Below are 13014 nucleotides of genomic sequence, written 5' to 3'. Positions count from 1 at the left end.
ACACAACGTTCCTTCTTCATTCATAATCTGTAAAGGGAAAGGCAGGGACTCAGACATTAAAGTGATATGTATTATATGTGAAAAGTCCAATTCGCTGCAGTGTTCCTTATTAGATAAGGAACCCAGCTGTATATATGTCAGTCACGGTCTTGTTTCTCTGGCCAAGCTTGGCTGACACACTTTAGAAGTTAAAAGCAATTCATGGCTAACAAGAGTCCTGAGCAGTCTCTGGACAGAGGCATCGGGGACGGTGGTGTGGAGCCAGCTTTGGGAAATGGCGCTCATGCTGTCAGCCAGAAAATACAGTAATTCGCCTCTAAAAATCTGTAAGGAGCTCAGCAGAGATCTGATAGCATCCCACAGAAATTGCTTCGATAATCCTGTAGAGTACTAGGGGATTTTCCGAACTCTCACACGCTGTCAGACAAATCCAATGATTTCAGCTGATGGCGTTGTAATCTGCCCCTGGAAAGGTCTCCGAGCATATCAGATACACATACTCGGCTAAGCTTTGTGTTGGTAAGCAGGTGAACAAAACAAGAATTGGAGAAAGTTGGAGAAAGAGATTCTTTTCTCACACTGGACTAAATCGTAAGAGTCTGTTACTCCGGTCATCAACCAAGACTCAAGAAGATTTCAAGAGCTTTATTGGAACTGTGTCAGCCCAAGGCTCAGGTAGCTAAAACTGAAGTTTGGCTCTTTGGCCTCAGTAAATACAGGTAAATTACAGAAAGGTTCAACCCATAATCCCCCACCCTTACATTCCTATAATATCAGCATTTGAAAGGACTGTGGGGACAGAGGCATTGTTTAGGACAGGCAGTTCACTTCCTCGGAGAAAGGCAGATAAGAATGAAGGGCTAAGCTCTATTGACTAGTTACATGGAAGCAGGGGGAGACCTCCTTAGCCTCGGGCGATGATAATGGCAGAGCCATCTGTGACCTTGGGGTGGACGTGTCAGCTGCCAGGCCGAGCATGGAGCAGGCCTGACATAAATGGACCACTGGTCTGATTCTTCTGATGTTCTTATGGATGGCCTTTTGGACTGATGGAAATGTCAACAGCATAAGAAGGCCTCTGCTGGATTAGACTTGTGGCCCATCTACGCCCAGCATCTTGTTTCACACAGTAGCCAACTCGATGCCCCGGTGCATAGAGACCAAGCCTGCTCTTAATGTTGCATCTTGGTCCTGGTATTTCAGAGGCTGCCTGCCTTTGAGCATGAAAATTCCCTTTAGTCACCATGACTCTATTGCCCATCAACTTCGTTGGGTGCTGCCAAATCACAGGAGATTAATTCCGAGTTGCTACCCAAAGAATCTGGTTCCGAATCCCAGATTGCCCATGGAATCATTTGGTGGCCTCGGACTATCAGCTATCCTACTGAACAACTGACACGTGAAGTTTTATTTTAGTTTTAATTTATGTCACCATATTGATATCTCGCTCTTCTGAAGTTGCCTCATCTCAAATCAGAGGACTGGTCCATCTAAGTATTATCTCCCGCAGGGATCCTCAGCCTTTATTTAACGAGAGCACCTTCAGAGTAATGAAAAATACCCCTGTTCTGCTTCTCTTCCCCCCTCAGAGAGCAATTCATGGTGTAGTGGTTAAGAACAGGTGCACTCTAATCTGGGAAACCAAGTTTGATTCCCCACTCTGCCACTTGAGCTGTGGAGGCTTATCTGGTGAACCAGATTAGCCTGTGAACTCCAACACATACCAGCTGGGTGACCTTGGGCTAGTCACAGTTTTTTGGAGCTCTCTCACCTCCACCTACCTCACAGGGAAGGGGGAAAGGGAGGGGGGAAAGGGAAAGGAGATTGGACGCCCCTTTGAGTCTCCTTGCAAGAGAGAAAGGGGGGATATAAATCCAACTTTCCTCCTTCTTCAGGGCCAAGGTTTGTTCTGTTCCAGAAACAGAAACAAAGCAGCTCCGAGAAACGCCCTATGAGATAAAAGCTTCAAAAGAAGCCTAGAGCAGATCTTGTCATTAGAGCAGATCTTGTCGTGGTCTTTTCCTCAGTCTTCCAGGGGATGCCCAAGCTATTCTATCGCAACCAAAGGCCTACCATTAGCTCAGAAGCTACCTGCTGTGATTGGCCTCATCTCTTCAAGGTCCAAAGCAGAGACAGGCCTTTCCCAGCATCAGATGCCTGAAATCCTTTTGCTGGAAATCCCGCAGATCGACCCTGGGGCCTTCTGCAGGCAAAGCATATGCTGTGCCATTGAGTAACAGCCTCTACCTTTCTTTTCCCTCCTGCGTGCAGATTTTCCCTGCTCTTTGGATAGCAAACAGCTTGTACTGTCTCCACTTGTTCTGTTTAGTGGTACAGGAGCTCCCCTCCCTCATATCTGAACTGTCACTGAAGTTACGCATGCTTGACACAAGCCCCTTTGCTCCTGTTGGTCGCTTTTTAACTGTCAGCCCTGGCTTGAGATGTGTTGCGTATCATAATCCCTGCTTGCTGTTATGCAGATAAAATTTGATGGGTGTCTAGGTGTGTGTGTTTTTTCCAGTTACCAAGGGTGTGCTGCAGACACAATACCATGGTGTTTGAAAACAGCGTGGGTTACTGATGAAATACCCACAACTGTGTGTATGCCGTCAAGTCACAGTTGACTTATCGTGACCCCAAAGGATTTTCAAGGCCAAAAATATAAGTCGTCTAGGTGCTGTCAGTTGTAACCAGAGAGAGAGGAGAGAGAGTGAGAGTGAGAGAGAGAGAGAGCCTTCTCTGTGAGTATATTCCAGGTAGCTTCCACAAAATGAAAAATTAGTTCTGTCCATCTGGTCTAAAGGAGGCTTACAGAATACCTTGACCTGGCGTGCCTGCAGTAACTGCCGCGGAGCTTCGCCAGGCTTTCTGAGCCAGGCGAGAGACAGCAATCCCCACAGGAAAGGCAAAGTGGGTGTTGACATTTTAATAGAGTGTTTCCTTTTCTGGAAGCCGGGGAGAAAAGGGCAACCCAGAAGGATCGAGCACGCAGAAGCCTCTTGTCCTTTGTAGGCTGCGCAACAATTTCCTTTGCCGTTCAACCTTTCTGTTCTCTGCTGAAGGGGAGAGAGGCCTTTGAAAAGTTTGGCTTGATTGTCTCGAGCAGGCTTTTGATTTAAATTTTATGGACGCTCAGTGAACTTGCCGGATCCGGGGCTCCGCGTGACCACGGCGCTTCCCCGCAAACCACTTTTCCGCACAAAGCGCGAGAGCCTGGGAGATGAATAGGGTTCGTTTATATTAGTTTTCAGTTTAATCTCTCTTCCTGCCAGATCTTTTATCTTCCACTCGAAGAGGATTGGGGGGGGGGGGATAAATAAAGTATTCTACAGATGCAGCATATAAACAGAGCACACAACCTTAAGCGAGTGAAAAGATTAATAGGCACTGTGGTTGAATCAAACTGTTCACTCGATCGAACGGGCCTGGGTTAAGCACTCTCGAGCGGTGTTTGCGCTCTCAGTAAACAAATGAAACCGAATTGCTCTGGGAAACAGACGGGTGAGAATTAGCTCATTTATGGACATTCAACATCCTCGTTAGCGTCTGCGCTTCCATTTTCTTGATTAAGTCCTTCAAGCTTGCTTATTAATTCCGTCCTGCCTTCGTTCCGGTTGCCATTCATTTTGTGTCATGTACTTGGGATGCTGTGTGACAATTATTTTTTTTTTAACTTCATAAGAGGAACATCCATAAAAATGAACGGGAAGCAGTGGAAGGAGTAATCTGCCCTCTATAGAGCGCGATGGGAAATATATTCCTTTGCTGGGTTTTCATTAGAATTTCACATAACGTTGGCTGTCTGGACTATCCAGGCCTTGGAATTGATCAGTAGCTCTCTTGCACCCTGGCGCCAAACCACTTCACTTGGAAGGAAGCTCCTTCAGTGCACATTCATGTGTTCTGAATTGCAATTGAACCAAATCTTAACAATCCACATAAATAATACTTAGCATTTATATAGCTCTTGAGAGTGTTTGAAGGGCTGAACGTGCATTATCTCAGTAACTAACAGTGTAATCCTGAGCAGAGTTAAGCCCTTCAGAGGAGATAACTTTGCTTAGCATTACCCTGTAGATTTGATGCTTGCTAAAGTGAATGTTCGTGTTTCACATGTCATCGGTCAGCACACTAGGTCACACATGCACATTCATTGCTACACTGAGCAATCATGCGCATATATGAATGGAGCATTGCAGGCATAACTAATGGAATTATCATTCAACTCGGCCATCTTGCGTCATTCTTTACATCGTGTTGCTGGTCGGAGTAGTCAGGTACAGAGAAATCGAAATCTTAGTGATCGGGAATGCATAAAGCACCCCAATGTTCGGGACAAAAATATATTAAAAAGTATTTTATAAAAGCCCTCCCCCTTCTGGGTCACAGGACTTAGGGTGGCCCACAACATACATTAAACCACCAATAGAGATAAAAACCCACCAAATCTTAAAATACAATCCATACGATAATATCCTATAAGCTCAGAATACAACATGATTATTGGGGATCTGACAGCTGACATCCACATAGACTGCTGTCAAAAATAGGCAGTACTGCTAATAGGTGGAAGAAAACCGGCCTTGACCATCCTCAGTGGAACGTTGGGTGGAACAGCTCCATCTTACTGCCCCTGTGGAATCTAGAAAGGTCCCTCGGGGATATACCCTTAAAGGCACTTCCTGAGCAATCAGTATTTGGCAAAGCCAAGGAGGGAAAGGAGAAAAGACCTTTACACAGCTGAGCTACATATGTAGGATATCCCTCATCTTTGAAATTATATGTGTGAACCTCCATTGGTGCAGATCGGAATCTGTTCAGGCAAGAGCCGAGTCCACATGGGTTTGAGTCCATGGGCAACTTCCCAGGAGTATTGAAAAATTAGCTTTGGTGGTCAGGATAACGAGACACTGGAGGGTGAACAGGGCTGAACAAACCTAGATGAGCACATGGGTTTGGTGCATATACACCAATGAAGAAGAAGAAGAGTTAGATTTATACCCTACTTTTCTCTCCTCTAAGGGACTGACAATCTCCTTTCCCTTCCCCCCTTACAACAAACACCTTGTAAGGTTGGTGGGGCTGAGAGAGCTCCATAGAGCTGTGATGAGCCCAAGGTCACCGAGGTGGCATGTGTTGGAGTATACAGGCTAATCTGAATTCCCCAGATAAGCCTCCACAGCTCAAGTGGCAGAGCGGGGAATCATGGTTACTGCAGATAAAAGGGAGGTCTGTCAAGCTAGCTTTTTTGCGGAGGACTTCCTGCCATCTTTCCAACTTCATGCGGCCCTTCCCAGCCCTCCATCAGTGGTCTGCCGCTCGTATCCCTGGTGCTTGCTGTGCCCAACTCCTGCCTTTCTCGAAAATAAATCTAATTTATAATAACATAGATATACGTGGAGTGACTAAAATATGTTTTTGTAGCTGTTTTGGAACTCAGCTAGCTGAGCGGCCCAGAGGATGTTAACTTGCTGCTGTGCTAGCCGGCAAAGCAGTGATTTATGTGTTGGTGTGGCGCTTCCCACAACCAGTGTGACATTTTGTAAAGTTCCTCTTCATTATCCAAACATTAATGTGTTCATCACGATGCCCACAAAGGGACAGCAGTACAAGACTAATGAGTTAGATGCATGGCTCTGACGCTGTTCTTTTTTAGGCAAAAGCTCCAGAGTTTCCTTTTTCATAGTTTGAAAAAGTTATGTTGACATTTTGCTGCTGGAACTTTCCCACGGCCTGCTATTTCTTTAGCGTCATTTCCCTACCATGCTCACAATTGTGTGATGGTATCCACATTCATCGTGTGATAATCAGGAGAAGGACTTGTTTCTTCTCCTGATTATCACACGACGAATGTGGATACCCCCACACTACTATGAAATCGCATTTTATCACACTTTTGAAAAATCTAGCCTGATCTCGTCAGAGCTCAGAAACCAAGCGGGATCAATCCTGTCAGGTATTTAGGTGGGAGACTTCCAAGGAATACCAGAGTCATGTCACAGAGGCAGGCAATGATTAGCCCAGAACTTTATGGTTTTAACCATCGAGTTTTGGGTGGATCCTAGAGAGATCTCCAGCACAGTTACGCCAGTTTGGTGATCTTGTTGGTGATGTCCAACACAATAACATCACTTTCAGTTTTGTACCGGAAGTGACTGTCCCTGCCCTCCAATTTCATCTAGTGCTGTGGTGGCGAACCTATGGCACTCCAGATGTTCATGGACTGCAATTCCCATCAGCCCCTGCCAGCATGGCCAATTGGCCATGTTGGCAGGGACTGATGGGAATTGTAGTCCATAACATCTGGAGTGCCATAGGTTTGCCACCACTGATCTAGTGCATTGTTAGCTGCAGCTGATGCCCTCCCTCATTCCACCTGCTTTCTCCTCATCCCTCACATCTGCAGCATCTCAGACTACATTTCCCAGGTATTCCTTGGAGCCTCAAACAGCCCCAGAACAGCAGCTGAGGCACCATGCAAAGTAAGGAATGAATGGAGGGGAGGCGGGGACGGCATCTGATTGGCCTGCAAAATGGCAGTGGGGCACCTTTTCCCACTGCCCCTGAGCCCACCATATATTGGAGAATTACCTCAAGCAGTGTGTTCTACCCTTTTTCGAAAAGAAACACCCAAGCATGTTGAATCGGTAGCGGAATCATTCTTGAGCCGTGCTGCCAGGAGCCTGCCTTGCTCAGAAATCTGTTTGTCTGTACCTGCACGAAAGCTGCAGGGAGGAAGGTATTGCCGGCTACTTGTGAAGTTCATTACACTCGTGGGTGTGGTTCTGTAATGGACTGCCAAACAGATGGGTCGAGAAATACACAGCCCATCTGTCTTTATCACACTCATTTCCTCCTTTATTAAAATGTTAATGGATATAGTTTTTATTTATTACGCGATGACATGTGCTACATCCCTTTTCAGCAGAGGAATGTTGGGTCTACCCAACCCGGTGGGTCGATGGGGGAAAACACTCCTTTTTCAAAACAGAAACTTTTCTCAGAAGTTTCTCTCTGAGAAGTTAGAAGGAGGGCCAAGTCGAAAATATTAGCCAGCCTATACCCTTTCTCATGAACAGATGAAAGTGGCTGAAGTCGCAGCAGCACACAACTGCATTGAAAAGAGGTGCAGATTCTCTCTCAAGATTTAGAAAAGAAGACAATCAAAGGTGGATGTGGCAAAATTGTATGAAATAATTAAAAGGTGGATTAAAGGGTGAATTTTAACTGTATAGTAATTTTATGTGCAGACTTTCGCTGCCACTGATATTGTTGTTGAGAACGTCGGCACCTGAGCAAAGATGGTTTGTCTAAGAGTAAATTCCCATCTTAGTCAAGAGAATCTGTTTCCTGTGTTAAACATCTTTTAAATATACCCCGTATCGAGCTCCTTTGATACTTACTTTAATCACCTAATCGGTTGATTAATTGGTTGAAAGCATGACTGTTAATTGACTAACAGCCCAATCCTAAAAACATTTACTTGAAGCGAGGTTCATTGATTGGAACTGAACTAGCTTCTGCTCAGTAAATGTGTTCAGAACTGGGGCAGAACAGCTCTGTCTTGATAGCAATTAAACCGGCACCTGTGAGACCAAATCAGTTGAAGGCGAAGTGTCTCAGCATAATGGGTTTATGGATTGAGTCGTAAGAAATCCCTGATCAGTTGGGTAGCCTTAATTTGGAGGTCGTGATTAGAGAAACAGGGTTTCACTCTGAATCCTTCCACGTGGTGCAATTTCTCCTCTGGGGCTCTGAGCTATACCATCATAGTAGGTTGAAAAACAAGGTTAAACGAATCAATGGAAGAGGGCAATTGGGCGAGGACTGATCAATGACAAATGGAGTTTTCTGTCAGTGATGGTGCCATTCCTGTTGGCCATCCTGTTGACTTTTCAGGCAGTGGGTGCTGTTCCTGAAATAGCCACCATTGTATTACAAATTTGCTTCTTCCCACCAGACTCTCCATGGAAGGTCCACCTGTCTGACATTAACCCAAAGATGACCAGCATTACTGTGAGTGGATTAACGCCAGCCCGCACTTACCAGTTCAGAGTGTGTGCCGTTAACCAAGTGGGCAAAGGCCAGTACAGCAGAGAAACCAGCAGGTAAGACTTGCTATGCAAACCTGTACAAATGTGGGGCTGGTGACGTTTCTTTGGGTATCTCTTTTTATCCAGTTCAGCTGCACAAACAAAAGTCTTTTTAAAAATTTTATTGGGATTTCATCTCCCCAAACCTCAGACATGTGTTCTGTGATCAGAAGGACTTCAGAACAGCAGATAACTTGGCTGCGTTTCTGGCAGTTTTGGTTTCACGGGCATGATGGAACTTGTGGGGATTTATGATGGGACACATGTAGTACTGGTAGCAAAACCCATCCTCTGGCCACTGGAGAGGTCACCCAACATCTTTCTAAACTTTACAAGCTTTTTAATGGATCTACTATTTTCTCTTAGTTTTTATGTTGAGCTGTTTGCAAGTCCATTTCAAAGGGGGAGGTCTTTCAGGTATGCCGCCTTGAGCAGGCTGCCTTGAGGTGTGAAGATATGGCGGGGTATAAATATGGATGGATGGATGGATGGATGGATGGATGGATGGATGGATGGATGGATGGATGGATGGATGGATGGATGGATGGATGGATTCTATTCAGTATTTCTTTGTAGGTCAGTGTGAGTATGCAGGTATCCTAACATATAATCCACTAATTTGCTAAGGGATGGAAAGTCACAAAAATGAACCCTCCACCAATAAGGGAGCAGAACTCACAAACTGACTCTTGCTGGCCCATTGGTGGGCAGCATTCCATTCTCTCCTCTGCCCACCTTCCCTCGACCCAAGAGCAAGCCCGGCTTGGCCAGGCCCCCAACACCCTCCCGGTTGAGGGTAACCACCCCCAAGAGCCCAGCCTGGCCAGTAGAATGTGGAGTTAGGCATCTAATATGAAATAAATGGCAGGAACTGGATTGTGGACTCATTCAGCCTTGTAGTCATTGTAACAGATTGAGGTTGAGTGATTCAAACAAAACAAGGTTATCCCAGCTGTCGTCTTTGTTCCTTGCTCAACTGGTTTTCTATTATATTGATTTGTTGCAACCGTTTCAAGCATGTCTGCTGCAACTGAGCTGCGTTTCTTTTTGGCATCTCTTTTGCCTTTAAGCAAAAAACCCAAACAGAAAACTAACCCCGTTATAAACAAATGTCTGTTTATCTCAAAGAATGTTTTCCCGTCACATCCGCTTACACATAGGTTGATGTTACCTGAAGAACCACCGAGTGCTCCACCAAAGAACATTGTGGCCAGCGGACGGACCAATCAGTCTATCATGGTCCAGTGGCAACCCCCTCCTGAAAGCGAACACAATGGGGTTCTTCACGGATATATCCTCCGGTAAGTGGCCTTCCCTTGACCTCGAATGGGTGAACTCTGGAGCCAAGCCTGGGCATAAGGTAGTGATGGACCACCCGACTGTTGCATTGTTGGTCAAATCACAGTGTGATGAAAGCTTTAAAATGGGCAACATTGAATTGCACCTTGAATTTCACTCCTGCTGATTGAGGTAGATCACTAGACGGAGGGTGGGAGGAGTCGCATCAGTGCTTGGCTCCTGCGGCTTTTCTCGCAGGCCGAGGGTCATGCCAATCATCACTTAGGGGTCTGGAAGCAATTTTCCTTCAGTCCAAATGGGTTTGGCCACCTTCTGGGCATGGAGCAGGGTCACTGCAGCGTCAGGGGGAGGTAGTTTTGAATTCCCTGCACTGTTCAGGGGGTTGGACTAGATTACTCTGGGGGATCCCTTCCAACTCTATGGTTCTGTGATTCTGTGGGTGGTGTTGAACAAACCATTCAATAGGCATCATGTTTAATTGGGGCAGGTTTCTTTGCTTTGAGAAGTGAGTCACAGGCTGCAGACTTCTGAGGCTGGAAGTGCTAGCTACTAATTAGCAAATCCATAGCAAGTACAGCAGACAGTGGAAGTGTTTATTATTGTTGTCATTTTGGAACATTTCGAGCTCTAAGAGTGCCGGCGCAATGGCACCTGTGGCGACAGGGAACATGCATCAGTTCATGAAACCCAGAATTAAAACAATCTCCCATTTTCACCTTTGGCCTCACCTCTGGTAGACTTTGCGGCACCCATCCAGTTCCCCTTGCTAGTAGGCAGCAACAGTGCATCCAAAGGCAATGATTTGTGGCAATTGATTGGACTTTAACTGATGATAGCAGTTTCAGATGTCAGGTAATAATTAATTGAATATAGGCATGATTTTAACAAGGGAACATACACTAAGTGCATGCAGGACTGGTGAATGCAACTGGATCGAGGGATGTAATTGTACCTCTCTATCCTGCATTGGTTAGACCTCACCTGGAATATTGTGTACAGTTCTGGACACCACAATTCAAGAAGGATATTGACAAGCTGGAACGGGTCCAGAGGAGGGCAACCAAAATGATGAAAGGTCTAGAGTCCATGTCCTACGAGGAGAGACTTAGGGAGCTGGGTATGTTTAGTTTGGTGAAGAGAAGGTTAAGAGGTGACATGATAGCCATGTTTAGATATTTGAAGAGATGTCATGTTGGGGAGGGAGCAAGCTTGTTTTCTGCTGCTCCAGAGACTAGGACCAGGAGTCATGGGTTCAAGGTGAAGGAAAACAGATTCCTCCTAAACATTAGGAAGAACTTCCTGACTGTCAGGGCTGTTGGACAGTGGAATGCACGCCCTTGGAGTGTGGTGGAGTCTCCTTCTTTGGAGGTTTTTTAAGAGAGGCTGGATGGTCATCTGTCAGGAGTGCTTTGATTGTGTCTTCCTGCATGGCAAGGGATTGAACTTGACGGTCCTCGAGGTCTCTGCCAACTCTATGATTCTAATTATGGGGAACCTTTCAAAGAGCTGACCATTTTTTCTTTGCAGCGGAGCATGCGAATGGTGTCAGAGGGCCACCTGATGGCTTGCAGTTTGTCAAGACAGCTGCAGTTTGTCAAGACCCTGTCAAAGTCTGCTTTTGATGCTCTCAATTGGCTTGTCCTTTGGCTTGTCCTTTGCCTCACTGCAAGCTCTCAATTGGCTTGTCCTTTGCCTCACTGCAAGCGGAGAACTCCAAATGGAGAAGCTCTTGGAGATTTGGAAGTTGAGCTTGGGGAGGGCGGGGTCTGGGGAGGAGGGGTAGCTCAGCAGGGTATAATGCCATAGAGCCCCCCACCCCACCCCTCCAAAGCTGCAATTATCATCAGGAGAACTGATCTCTGAAGTCTATTGCAGTTCTGGGCAGTCTCCAGCCACAACCTGGAGGTTGGCATCCTTAGGCAAGTGTGGTCTTGTACTAAGGAAAGAGAAGTACTCCCAGGTCAATTTGTGGCCATCTCCAATGCCAACTACAAGCATCTAGCTGTTTTTCAACAGCATCCACTACACGCACATGTGTCTAACTCGTTGACTATGTCAAACTCAGTTGCTATGAACTACAGTTCCCATCATCCCCTGCCAGCATGATGCTGGCAGGGGATGATGGGAACTGTAGTCCATAACATCTGGAGGGCTGCGAGTTTGACACCTATGCTTGCTGTACTGTTCACAGCTAAACAGGTGTACTCTTCTCCGAAGCATCTAGTTGGGGAGCTGGCACACTCTAGCTGCACAGTTGAAGCGAGGGACTGGTAAGGTGTTGTGCCTGCCAGGCAAGACACCGTGAGACGCAGAAGTAGACCACCTTTCCGCTGCCAACTGACAGAACCCTGGAAGGTGCGCAAAAGCCTCAGTTATAATATTTGTCAAAGCTCGTAGTGAGGGGGGAAAAAACAGAACCATGGGGGATGTGACATTTCCAAACTGGCCTTCCTCTTTTTATTCCCTTCTCCTCGGCAACTGTGCTATATTTATAGGGACAGTGTGTTTTCTTTCACAAAGCCAACAGCACAATCGCAGGAGTGAGAGAAGTGAAGAAAACAGCAAACCATACAAAAGCTCCTTGTCTGCAGGGGAAGGGGAGAGCTTCTCCTGAGATGGGGTGGGTGAGGAGGACGGGATGGAGGGAAGGCCTAAAGGTTGGGGCGAGGCTTTGGGTTACTCACTTGATGTGTGGATTTGGGGATGTTTTGCCATGGAGTCACGTTCCGCTCTCGCTCTGTGGGGTGAACACATCTGTGCCTTTTAGTACAAATACACAAACTCGACATATTTAAATACAGTTTTTCAATTATATAATTGGCCAATCAGTTTACAATATAAAAAAACAGAGCGCAATCCATCCACGCAAACAAACAAAAACCTCAACAGCCACTGCATCAGTCGCAAATACGGATTCATTCATTCCAGTAAAAGAGAGCCTCGTTTCCAACCAGGATTTTGTGTCTCCAGAAACAAGGAAATAACTGTACCAGGTCAACCTTTTCAGGGAGGGCGTTTCACTGGAATGGGGGCAACAGCTGAAAAGGCCCTGTTCTCAGTGGATGCTAATTTCCCATCCACAAAGGAGGGAGACTGAGCAGAGCTGCTTTAGTAACCCTTAAAGCAGAGGATGTGGAATTCACAGAGAAAACAACTCTCTGAGATATGTTGACACCAAATCTTTTAGAACTTTTGGGATTTAAAAAAACTTACCTTAAATATATTTGTAGCTGGAGACGCTGCTGTGAAAAGCGTAGCGTGTTCCTGCTCACCTGCAGCTATGAAAAGGTGGGCGACAGTATTGCGTGCTGATAGAAGTGTTCAGACATTTCTCAAGGGAAGCCCTTCGAAAGAACATGGGGCAGCTAGCTGTTAGGTTTATGGAAACAGCAAATTCTTTGTCAAGTTTCCTTTCTTTTCTGTCCAGGTGGCTGTCCTTTTGGTCACCTGACTGTTTGCAACTGAGCAAAATTTACATTGTACTGTTGCTGGTACAGGGGAGGGAACTTGACTTTAAAGATAATGTGCAGCACAAGGTTTCCATTTTCAGCAGCAGGGCGATGTTTTAATTTATGTATTTATTTGAACATTTTCTGACACACCCCCTCCCACCACCACTTTG

At 46.0% G+C, this 13014-nt stretch overlaps 1 protein-coding gene across 6 annotated transcripts in view; it reads left to right on the top strand.

Annotated features, from left to right (window-relative positions):
- Positions 1-13014, top strand: part of SDK1 (sidekick cell adhesion molecule 1) — a 536293-nt gene that overhangs the window by 362440 nt on the left and 160839 nt on the right. For all 6 annotated transcript variants that reach the window (XM_048493601.1, XM_048493596.1, XM_048493599.1 and 3 more), the window contains 2 exons: positions 7961-8108; positions 9254-9394. In XM_048493601.1, the coding sequence (XP_048349558.1) occupies positions 7961-8108; positions 9254-9394 (289 nt within the window). The remainder of the gene's footprint in view (positions 1-7960; positions 8109-9253; positions 9395-13014) is intronic.

This window comes from Sphaerodactylus townsendi, linkage group LG04, assembly GCF_021028975.2.
Source record: "Sphaerodactylus townsendi isolate TG3544 linkage group LG04, MPM_Stown_v2.3, whole genome shotgun sequence".
NCBI classification, from domain to species: Eukaryota; Metazoa; Chordata; class Lepidosauria; order Squamata; family Sphaerodactylidae; genus Sphaerodactylus; species Sphaerodactylus townsendi.
Note: the sequence above shows the minus strand (reverse complement) of the source record. Positions and strands in the feature narration are given on the sequence as shown.